The sequence below is a fragment of the Cynocephalus volans genome, chromosome 3 (assembly GCF_027409185.1).
Source record: "Cynocephalus volans isolate mCynVol1 chromosome 3, mCynVol1.pri, whole genome shotgun sequence".
NCBI classification, from domain to species: domain Eukaryota; kingdom Metazoa; phylum Chordata; class Mammalia; order Dermoptera; family Cynocephalidae; genus Cynocephalus; species Cynocephalus volans.
In genome coordinates this window covers 129032933-129045556 of record NC_084462.1, presented here as the reverse complement: position 1 = coordinate 129045556, position 12624 = coordinate 129032933, and the positions used below count along the sequence as shown (strand labels likewise).

At 38.0% G+C, this 12624-nt stretch overlaps 1 protein-coding gene across 1 annotated transcript in view; it reads right to left on the bottom strand.

Moving 5' to 3' along the window:
- Nucleotides 1-12564, bottom strand: part of TOGARAM1 (TOG array regulator of axonemal microtubules 1) — a 78961-nt gene extending 66397 nt beyond the window's left edge. The window contains exon 1 of the mRNA XM_063089698.1: nt 10358-12564. Within this exon, the coding sequence (XP_062945768.1) occupies nt 10358-12403 (2046 nt within the window). The 5' untranslated portion in view covers nt 12404-12564. The remainder of the gene's footprint in view (nt 1-10357) is intronic.
- Between the last annotated feature and the right edge of the window lie 60 nt (nt 12565-12624).

Here is a 12624-nt window from a genome sequence, read left to right as displayed (position 1 = left end):
ACTTGTCAAATGAATGATCATATTTAACAGACATCTATTAAGTGCAAAGTCAATTTTAATTATAATTAGGGTATATATACAGGTCTAATTTTTATAATGAACAGTTATCAATGCCTTCTAGAAATTTGTTCCAGTTCTTACTTTAACAAGAACTATAAGTGCCTTGAGTTTTACAATTTGAACTAATTGTTATTGAGTTGCAGCAATATTACATCAGTTTAAAATCAGAAATAAATGTATTACACTAGCAAAGAATTTGGAGAGAAATTCCCTTTCTCTCCAAAAAGTCTGAAAAGACACTGAAAATGGTTTCACTGTTATTTCTTATTAGAACTCAGAAATGGCCATGAAACAAGGAAAGGAAAAAATGGGGAGAAACTGCAAACTTAAAAATATACTTAAGGAGCCTTCTGATTTCTGTTCTGGCATGTAAGGAGCTGAGAAGTAGTCATCACTCCATCCTAACAAGTAAAAATCTGAACAAACTGAAAAATTCAATAACTTCTTAGATCTGTCAGAGAAGTAAGATCAAAGGGCAAACTGCTACCCCCAAAATTGGAAAGACAGATAAGTGGATATATAGAATCATAACACCTGAAAAACTCCCCTGCAGAAATCTCTGAGGGGAACCAGTGCTGAAGTAAGAAAACCTGAACTGTAGTCAACTAATTGCTGGAGGCTCAATATGAACAAATCTAAAAGTTAAAAACTGTAGAGGTGGGCAGGTCATGGGGGGGATTCCTACCCTTTTGTGAGTTTTACCTCCAGGAGCTCTATCACAAGCTCAAGGTAAATGTTGGAAAAAAACTCCCTCATGCTTCTGGCACCGGGTGGGGGGGGGGAACGTAACCATTTTGAAATATGTAGAGCATTCAGTTCTTAACAAGGCCTACCCTCAGGATAAACTATTTTACCAGAACCTAATCTGTTGGGGTTTTATCAAAGCCTAACTGACCCGGGGAAGGGAAATACCCAACTTTCCATGTGGGGTAAGGGAAATATCCAATTCTAGCCCATTTTAGCCATCCTGTGCTACCTAAGGGGAGAAAAAACTGAGAAGCACTGGTAAAGTTCACAGTCCACTGGCACAGGCTTATTAAAAGACTGAGAGCTGATGCTTCCTTTTCCCTCACACCTTAACACTACATTACTAAAGGCCTATTTACCACAGTTCCTTTTACCTAGTACATCATATCCACCTTTCAATAAAAAATGATAGGGCATACTAAAAGGCCAAAGAGCACAGTCTGAAGAGACTGAACAAGCATCAGAACTACTGTCAGAGACTTGTATACGTGTATTTATGTATATGCTTATGTATAAGTGAAATGAATAACAGCAGTAACATGGAGCATGATACAAGGGACAGGAGAGAGGAATTAGAAATATTTTGTAATTATAAGGTACTTGGGCTACCAGTGAAGAGAATACTGTTATTTGAAAGTGGACTTGAATTAGCTTTAAATGTATATTGCAAACTCTAGGGAAACTACTAAAAAAGAGAAAAAAAAAAAATATATATATATATACATAAATACATAATTGAAAGAAAGAAGAAAAAATAAAATATAAAATTGACAATTAAAACCACAAAAGGCCAAAAAAACTGTGTAAGACAAAAACAGAAACAAAGAACACGAGAACACACAGAAAACAAATAGGATAGATATTAATCCAACCATATCAATAATTACTTTATTTTCTTATTTTTTCACATCCTCGCCAGCATTTGTTATTCTCTGTCTTTTTGATAGTAGCCAGTCTACCTGGGGTGAGATAATATCTCAATGTGCACTTCCTGATGATCAATAACCACTTTAAATGTTAATGGTCTAAATACACCAATTAAAAGACAAGAGATTTTCAGAGTGGATCAAAAAACAAGACCCAACTATATGCTGTCTACAAGAAACTCACTTTAAATATAAATAGAAATATAGGTTAAAAGTAAAGGGATGGAGAAAGATAAACCATGCTAACACTAATCAAAAGAAAGCAGGAGCTATATTAATTTCAGACAAAGCAGACTTCATGGCAAGAAAGTTATCAGGAATAAAGAGGGGCATCACATAATGATAAACAGAGCAATATTCCAAGAAGACATAACAATCCTTAATGCATAACTAACAACAGAGTGTTAAGTTACATAAGCCAAAAACTGGTAGAACTGTAAGGAGAAACCCACTATTAAAGACTTCACACCCCTTGCTATGGTTTGAATGTTTATCCTCTCTCCAAAGCTCATGTTGAAGCTTAACCTCCAATATAGTATTTGAAAGGTAGGGTCTTAAGAGATGACTGGACCATAATGGATATGCCCTCATGAGTGGATTAGGTCATTCACAGATTAGTGGGTTAATGGATAAATGGCTTATCACTGGAGTGGCACTGGTGACTTTATAAGGGGAAAAAGTGAGCAGGTTAACACACTCAGTCCTCTTGCCATGTGATACCCTGTGCCACCTTGGGACTCTGCAGTGAGTCTCTACCAAGAAGGCAGCCTTCACCAGGTGTGTTCCCTTGACCTTAGACCTCCCAGACTCCAAAACTGTAATAAATAATTAAAAAAATAAATAAATTACTAAGTTTCAGGTATTCTGTTATAAGCAACAGAAAATGAACTAATACACCCCTCTATCAGAAACAGACAGATCCAGCAGGCAGAAAATCAGTAAGGACATAATTAAACTCAACAACACCATCAATCAACTGGATATAATTGTCATCTATAGATGACTTCAACAACAAGAGATTACATATTCTTCTCAAGCTTACATGGAATATGTACCAAGATAGACCACATTATAGCCTATAAAACACACTTTAACAAATTTGAAAGAATAGAAATCATACAATATCTGCTCAGACCACAAAGAAATTAAACTAGAAATCAATAACAGAAAGACAGCTAGAAAATCCCCAAATACTTGGATATTAAACAACATACTTCTAAATTACACATGAACCAAAGATGAAATCTCAAGTAAAATTTAAAAAATTTTTTAATTAAATGAAAATAAAAATACAATTCATTAAAATTTGTGGGATGCAATGAAAGCAGTGCTTAGAGGGAAATTTATAGCATCGAGTACATATATTAGAAAAGAAGACCTAAAATTAATCATCTAACTTTACAGCTTAGGAAACTAGAATAAGAAGAGCAAATTAAATCCAAAGTAAGCAGGAGAAAGATATAATAAAAATCAGCACAGAAATCAATGAAACTGAAAACAGAAAATCGGTAGAGAAAATCAATCAAACCAAAAGCTGGTTCTTTGAAAAGATCAATAAAATGGATAAGGCTTTAGCCAGGTCAACTAAGAAAAAAAGAAAGAGGACACAAATTATTAATAACAGAAACGAAAGAGAATATCACTACAGATCAAATGGACATTAAAAGGATAATTAACAAATACTGTTAACAATTCTATGCTCACAAATTTGATAACTTATGTAAAATGAACCTATTCCTTGAAAAACACAATCTGCCAAAATTCACACAGGAAGAGACAGACTATCTGACTAGGTCTCTATCTCTAAAGAAACTGAATAAATAATAAACTTCCAAAACAGAAAGCGCCAGGCTTGTCGGGCCTTAAAAACTAACGCCACCTTAAGTGACATTACAAGCAGTGCCATTATGGGCCCACAAGGGCGTATTAACGTGGCAGCCTAAGATGGCCCCGGGAGGAAGTAGGGTGGGAGTGTCTATGGGAACCTTGCTTTAGCCCTTATTGGCCAAATATGCGCTTCCGCGCTCATGAACACTGCGTGATTGCAATAGCTAGGCATTGAGACAGGATGCATGCTCTCATAACCTTTAAGCTGATTGGAGGATGTAAAAACCTCCCTTCCCCATTTGCCTTTAAAAGCAAGTGCTTGTGTGATAATAAATGGAACTGCTTGACAGAACCCCCACCGCGTCTGAGTGTCCTTTAACGGGCTGGTTGGGGCCGGCAGCTGTGCTCACCTCCCTTCACGGCTCTCTTCCCCGGTCTCCTTCCAATGGGGACTGGAGGGAAAGAGGAATCCGGGCAATTCGCTTGCCCACCAAAAGGAACCAGGCTAGGGCTGTTTGGGTTGGCCAGCGGCAGACCCGACACAGGCTCAGATGGGTTCACTAGTGAATTCCACAAATATTTAAGGAAGAAACTATACAAATTTTCTACAATCTCTTTCAGAAGACAGAAGCAATGGAATACTTCCTAACTCATTCTACGAGGTTAGCATTACCCCCAATACCAAAACCAACACAGGCATTAAAAGAAATGAAAATTACAGTCTAATATTTGCCATAAACAAAGATGCAAATATCCTCAACAAAATATTAGCAAATAAAAAAAATGTAAAAAGGAATAATACACCATAATCAAGAGAGATTTATCCCAGGTATGCAAGGCTGGTTGAATATCTGAAAATGAATTAATGTAATCTATCATATTGCTAGGCTAAAGAAGAAAAATTACATGATCATATCAAGAGAGATAGTAAATGCACTTTACAAAATCTTGGGGAAAGCATTTGACAAAATCCAACACCCATACACAGTAAAAAATCTCAGCAAACTAGGAATAGAGGGTAACGTGCTCAACTTGATAAAGAACATCTACAAAACAGTCTACAGCTAACATTATACTTAAGTGTGAGAAACTTGAACAAGGCAAGGATGTCCCCTCTTGCCATTGCTTTTCAACATAATTCTGGAATTCCTAACTAATACAGTAACACAAGAAAAGGAAAAAAGGTATACAGATTGGGAAGGAAAAAATAAAATTTACTTTTGTTTGCAGATGACAAGATCATCTATGTAGAAAGTCCAAAAGAAATGAAAGCAAAAACAAAAACAAAAAACTCCTGGAACTAAGTGATTATATAGCAAGGTTACAGGATACAAGGTTAATGTACAAAAGTTAATTGCTTTCCTATATATTAGCAACAAACAAGTGGAATTTGAAATAAAAACACATTACCATTTACATTAGCATACAAAAAATAAAATAGGTATAAATCTAACAAAATATGTACAAGACCTTGAGGAAATGCAAGGAACTCCAATGAAAGATATCAAAGAACTAAATAAATGGAGAGATAATTCATGTTCATGCATAGGAAGACTGAATATTGTTAAGATGTCAGCTCATTCCAACTTGATCTATAAATTCAATGCAATCCCAACCAAAATCCCCACAAGTTATTTTGCAGACATCAACAAACTGATACTAAAGTTTATATAGAAAGGCAAAAGACCCAGAACAGTGAATTAAATACTGAAGAAGAACAAAGTCAGAGGACTGACACTACAGAACTTCAAGACTTACTACAAAGCTATAGTAATCAAGATAGTGCGGTATAGCAAAAATAAACAAATGTACTAATGAGACAGAATAGAGAGCCCAGAAAAAAACCCAGGTGAGTATAGTTAGCCGATCTTTGACAAAGGAGCAAAGGCAATACAATAGAGAAAAGAGTCTTTTCAACAAATGGTGCTGGAATAACTGGACATCCACATATTAAAAAATAAATGAATCTAGACACAGACCTTACACCCTTTACAAAAATTAACTCCAAATGGATGATAGACCTAAATGTAAAATACAAAACTATAAAATGCCTAGAAGGTAACATAGGAGAAAACCTAGATGACCTTGGTATGGTGATGGCTTTTTAGATATGTTATCAAAGGCTTGACAAACTGGACTTCATTTAAATTTAAAAACTTCTGTTCTGAGAAAGTCATTGGCAAGAGAATGAGAAGATAAGACACAGACTGAGAGAAAATATTTTCCAAAGACACAGCTGATAAGGAACCACTATCTAAAATATACAAAGAACACTTAAACCTCAACAATAAGAAAACCATCCATTTATAAAACAGGCAAAAGACCCTAACAGATAACTCACCAAAGAAGATACATGAGTACAGATGGCAAGTAAGCATATGAAAATATGTTCAACATCATATGTCATCAGTGAATTACAAATTAAAACAATAATGAGATACCACTACATACCTATTAGAATGGTCAAAATCCAAAACACTGACAACACCAAACACTGGTGAGGATGTGGAGCAAGAGGAACTCTCATTCATTGCTGGTAGAAACGCAAAATGTTATAGCTACTTTGTAAAACAGTTTCTTGTAAGAAAGGCAGTTTCTTACTAAACATATTGTTACCATAGTCCTTGGTGTTTACCCAAATGAATCGAAAACTTATTTCCACACAAAAACATGCAGACAGATGTTTTATAGCAGTTTTATTCATAACTGCCAAAACTTGGAAGCAACCACAATGTCCCTTCAGTAGGTGAATGGATAAGTAAACTGTGATATATCTAGACAGTGGACTATTATTCAGCACTAAAAAGAAAAGAGCTATTAGGCCATGAAAAGGCATGGAGGAAGAAACTTATGTGCGTATTACTAAGTGAAAGAAGCTAATCTGAAAAGGCTACATACTGTATAATTCCAACTATATGACATTCTGGAAAAGGCAAAACTATGGAGACAGTAAAATGACCAGTAATTGCCAGGGGTTGGAGCTGGTGAAGGGAGAGAGGAACACACAGAGCACAGAGGATTTTTAGGGCAGTGAAACTATTCTGTATGATACTACAATGGTGGATACCAGACCTGGATACATTTGTCAAAACTCCTAGAACGTACAACACAAGAGTGAACCTAATGTAAACTATGGACTTTGGATGATAATAATATTTTAATGTGGGTTCATTGACTATAACAAATGTACCACTGTGGTGCAGGATGTAGTGGCATAGGTTGGTTCATGTGTGTATAGGAGTATATGAGAACTCTATGTACTCTACATTCAATTTTGCTGTGAACCTAAAACTGCTCTAAAAAATAGTTTATTAATTTAAAATATATATTTATATATACTTTATAAAAACTACACACATAAAAATATTTAAATATTTATTCCCTGTCCTTCATTAAGATAATTTCCAATGTAATTCTTCTACAGACCATTTCTGAGTGATTATAACGTGATTTCTGAGATAAGTTTTAATTTCACCACAGCATCTTTCCAAAGCAAAATATGTCTATATATGTTGGCATTTAAGAAATGCACTTATTTTCAGAATTTTTTTTTTTTTTTGTCTTTTTCGTGACCGGTACTCAGACAGTGAGTGCACCGGCCATTCCTATATAGGATCCGAACCCGCGGCGAGAGCGTCGCTGCGCTCCCAGCGCCACACTCACCCAAGTGCGCCACGGGGTCGGCCCTATTTTCAGATTCTTTTTGCTTTGGGCAGCACCAGAATTTTCTTAATAATACACACACTGGCCAAAATACAGACCAACCTAAATGCCCATCAACGGATGACTGGATAAGGAAAATGTGGTATACATACACCATGGAATACTACTCTGCCATAAAAAAGAATGAAATTCTGCCATTTGCAGCAACATGGATGAGCTTGGAGAAAATTATGTTGAGTGAAATAAGCCAGGCATAGAGGGAAAAATACCACACGACTTCATGCATAAGTAGCAGCTAAGAGAGAAAAAAGGAAGGAAAGAAAGACCAGAGCAGTGTGTTGGACTTGCAGAAGGAGACAGCATACCTAGGATTGTGGAGAGCATACCTAGAGAGGAAGGAGGTGGGAGGTCGGGGAATAACTGGGTGGGGGACACGAGAAATAATCACAATTTATGGTAATAGGCATGCTGACAGTATTAATCTGGCCATCACATCTTGGGCACAAGTGATGATGGTTAGCTTTACACTCCATGAATATGCATAACCAATAAAATGAAAAATAATAATAACACATACACTGACATATTAGACTTGACATGTAACAAGCAGTCTTAAGATCAATGCTTATAGAAAATCATCTATTGCCAGGTAATATTTACAATACAGGAGAATAACCATATTACCAGATTACATAAATCTGAAATTTATTTCAAAAACATCTATAAATTTTGTAATTGAAAGGAACCACAGAGAACACTTAGTTCATTTTCTTCCACTTATGGTCTACTGCAAAAAATCCAAACTTATTATTTGCAAAAATGATCTCCATACTGTAGTCCTACCTACATCTCCAGTATCATCACCTGCTACTTCCCACTAGACCCGTGTCAGCTATGCAAAAACTCCCCATTCTCTTATTAATTTGCTAAGTCCTTTCATAAATCAGTGATTCTGAACATGCTATTCCTTCATTCTGAAATTCACCAAGACCCATCCACACTGAGCAAATTCCTATTATCTTTCACCACACTGTTTGAATCATAATTATCCAGAAAAAATAATTTTTAAAAAGTATGAACATAGAACTCTGACTGTGGGATAATTCTAAGTACCCACACCCCCCAAGGAAAAAAAAACAAAACAAAAACTTTAAAGAAATCTTAAACTTTAATAGGTAGGTAGTTGTTGTGTTATTAGTCTAGTAATTTTTTGTGTATTTTAAGATATAGCATATGAATGACTGATACTGGGAACTAGGGGTTTATTGTGGGAGAAGGGAGATTCAAGTATAGAATAAAGGAAAATAAGGAAGAGCCCTGTAGTGTTTGAATTGAAGGTATCAGTATGAACGTGTTTAAAAAAAAAAAAAAAAGGACCAATCTGCAATGGCAAGAAATAGCAATGAGCAAAAATTTACCCAGACTTTGGTTTTTAAATATCACTCTCTACTAAAAAGGCAATAGTACCAGGACTCTTAAAAAAGATAGCTGATTCAAGGTCTTGGGCAAAAAAAGTAAAAAGTAAGCCTGGGCATCATGTCATATTTTAATAAAGTGCTCAAAGACTGAAGAATCATGTCAAAAGGATACAGGAATCAGCCACTTGTCGAATTTGGGACAATTTTAGCATCAAAAAAGTTAAAATTTTTTCAGCATCAAAAAATTAAAATGTACTTAAATTGTTATACTTGGAATAAAAAAGAATTCTAGGTAACAAATACAGAAAAAATGTCAGGATTTTAAAAAAAAGTACTCTTTTTGTAGCCCCCCAATGAAATAAATGATAAATAAGGATCATTAGTGGATGCTAAAAACAGTGAGCAAAAGGTTGCTGGGGTATTTCTAGGGTCTCAAAGTATAATCCTACATATCCTATAGATATTTGCAAATTATAAACAGGAAAATATACCTTTACAACGAAGAGATCTGGCTATCACCACCTTAACCAATGATAACATTAAGCATTGCTAATAGTGGGACAACCTGAAATTATTTGCCTCGTGATGTGATGTACTGTGAAGTTCACATTACATATCTCCTATGTAATACAAACATATCTTATATGCAATATTTTTGCTAAAAATGTTCATCATGAATCTAATCAAGGAAACAATCAGATAAATTTAAAACGTGAGAAATTCTACAAAACAACTACCACAGAGTCTTCAAAAAAAAAGTCAATGTCACGAAAAAACAAAGAAACAAACAGGTGAAATCATTCAAGATGAAAAAGACATATTAACCACCTGAACCTTGACTTGATACTGGATGATAAAAGTAAAAGAAAAAAACATAAAACATATTTTGGGGACAATTGGAGAAATTCAAATACAGGCTATCTATTAGATATTACTGAATTACTATTGCTATTCTGAGGTATAACAACGATAACATGGCTATAAAGGAGAATGTCATTCTCAGGAGATGTATGCTTAGATATCTACTTGGGAGTAGACTGTCAAAATATCTGCAAATTACTTTCAAATGGTACAGAAGATGTAGGGCAAATATGGCAAGATGTTTACAACTGGTAAATATAGATGAAGTATATGGGTATTCAGTGTACTCATAACTGTAAATTTGGAATTTTAAAAATAACTTTGGTGGGAGGATCTCAGTTCAACTGTCACATCTTCTCTGAAAGCTTTTTTAACTTTTCTAATGGAATTTTTTTTTCTATTTTCAGTATTCTCACAGAACTCTGTTTATACTTCTACTTTAGCACTTAACAAATTTGTTAACTGCCGGTTTATAGGTCTGACCGTTTTCCTAAACTGTGAAACTGGTCTCATCTTCATTCCCAGAACTTAGCTCTTTATCCCGCATCTCACGAGGTATTCAGTGTTTGCTGCATGAATGAGAAAACTGACATGCCAAAGCAACAAGCCAAAATTGAAATCCAGATATTGCCTATATCACATCATCCATCACATTAAATCAAATCCATCACACAGAAAGCCTATTAAATGGTCCTATGTGACCTATACCATTATAATGGACATCCACATCAGCGTTCAAATTAATGTATAAAACAAAGCATAACCACTCTCAAGCAGTCTCATCCTTAAGTCATCACAGGTGCATTTTCACTTTAAATTTTTCAGTTTCAACTGAAGGAAGTTAAAGAAGCATACCTGCTCTATATCCTTGGTATTGGCGGTCTGGTTTTCTCCCATGATTCCAGGATGCTCATTTTCCCATGGTAATTTATTTTTTCCTTTTCCTGCACTTAATACCCGTCGAGTACAGATAGTTGGACTATAAGACCCATAAATTTGCATGCTATCCCTCCTGTGGTCACCACAGTGACAGTGTGCACTCTGAGTTCTGTTACCAGCCAAAAGCCAGTCTGTATCTGCTCCATGTGCCAAATGGCTTGACCTGCCCTGGGCAGAAGACGGCACGAGAATAGCATATTCCACAAATCCCTGTTCTGTTAGCCTTGGTAGGGTTTTCCTAGCCAATCTGGCCTGTACAGCATTCATCACTCCATCTCCATTATCTTGCAGTTCCACAGTATCCACAGCTTTAAAAAGGATGCTGGTTTTACCCGAGCCCATTGATGATGCCAACACAGCAAAGGCTTCTAGAGCTGCTTGGCGTACCCTGCGTTTGCTATCTACAAGAGCTGGGGCAAGATCAAAAGACAGTTTGGGTAAGTCAAAATCCTCACTGGGATAGGTCAGAAGGGAGCAGATGCAAATGTTCACTACCTCCTCTCTAACTCTGGAATGCTTATGTTTGAGATGTTCCAGGAGCAAACAAAGCACCTGTTGAGGACCTACTTCTTTCATTAGCTTCAGGAAGATTTTCATGTATTCTTGTTTGATCACCAACTTATTGTCTGCCAACACTTTGACAGAAGCTGCTATAACTGGTCCCAAAAACTGTTGTACCTGCTCTCCAAGGCGAACAACCAGTAAATGCAGGACCTGAAGTGTGCCATGGACCACTTTGAAGTTAGAATCGTCTAACAAATTATACAGCAAGCTAATGAAACCAACAAGACTAGAATGAGGGGTAGAACTAGGATTAAATTTTCCCAGCACCTGCTTTAGTTCTTCAACAGCCTGAGTCCGGTTCTTATAGTCTTCCTGATCCAGCAATCTCGAATGCAACTCCTGAGGAATAATCCCAAATTTCAGATTACTGTTGGAAAGAGTCCCCGCACAGGGAAGGGGATCTTGAAGAAATCCAGAGGTTTCAAGTTCCAAATAATAAGGAACCTGACTTCCTAACTGGGACTCCAGGAGGCGATTGTAGTGTCTCCTCAGGGCAGAAGGTAGGCGAGAAATATAGGATTGAAACCTCTCTTGGCCAAGTCGCTCCCCAATTTGTTGAAGTGCAGAGAAAGCTGTCTCAGATTCTTCTTCTATATCCTGATCTCCAAGCTTTCGGGCTAGGGATATTATCACCTCGGTGAGATCCAGGCCGAGCAACAAATCCTCAGGAGTAAGCAAGATAGGGAGCAATAATGCTGTGGAAGCTCTAAGCCGGGCATCGGTACTTTCCAGTCCCTGTTGTATAAGCGTTCTCAGCACCGGTCCAGAACTACGTTTCAGACATACGTGCAGGATCTGCAGCGCATCTTTCCTCAGAGCTGGATTCTCTTCTCGTAAGGAGACAACTAGTTGAGGCAGAAGTGCTAAATTAAAGGCCTCTTCCAGCTGGCCGGCCTCTCCCTGACCCCGAAGAACGTCCGAGAGAAGTTGCAAGCAGAGTCGCTTCTCATCACTACCTCCCTCCACAAGCACTCTGCCCAGGGCCCGATACAATGCTTCTTTGCGTCGGGGTAAACCAAGTCTACCGCCCCGCCGCGGCAAAGCAGCCTGCAAAGCCTGGAAGGCCTCGGAAGGATCCGGCGCGGTGCGAAAGAGTTGAAGGAGTCGAGTCTCCTCTTCATCTCCCCCTGACAAACCGCCTCCAGAACCAGCCCAGCTACTTGAGACTGCCTCCGCCGGCATCAAGAGGGTCGATGAGAGAGGCGAAGGTGTAGGGGGGCAGGAACCGTGGTCCTCGGCAGCTCCACAGCAGTAGTAGTTTTTCTCTCCTCTCATGGTGCTCCCAACTCGATTATCATCAGTCTCTGGGGCTGAGGGACGACTGCGACTCCGGAGGCGATAGGTACAAAGGGCTGGAGGGGGCGACAGAAGGGACAGCGCGGAAGGCGCAGCCGCCATGGAGGGTCGTCAGGTGGCGGTGGCTGGAGGGAACCATTGCCGTCTCCGAAGAGCTCGATGGCGCCCAGCCTTCCAGTTCTTCTCCAAGTCCCAGGATACAGAGGAAAAGAAACAGCTTTAGCTAGCTGCCAGGCCGCCCCCGACTCCGGGAGGCAGCCTTTGGCAAAATGGCCCCCGCCTGAGCCCCAGACCCCACAGCTCCCACCGGGCGTAACCAGGGC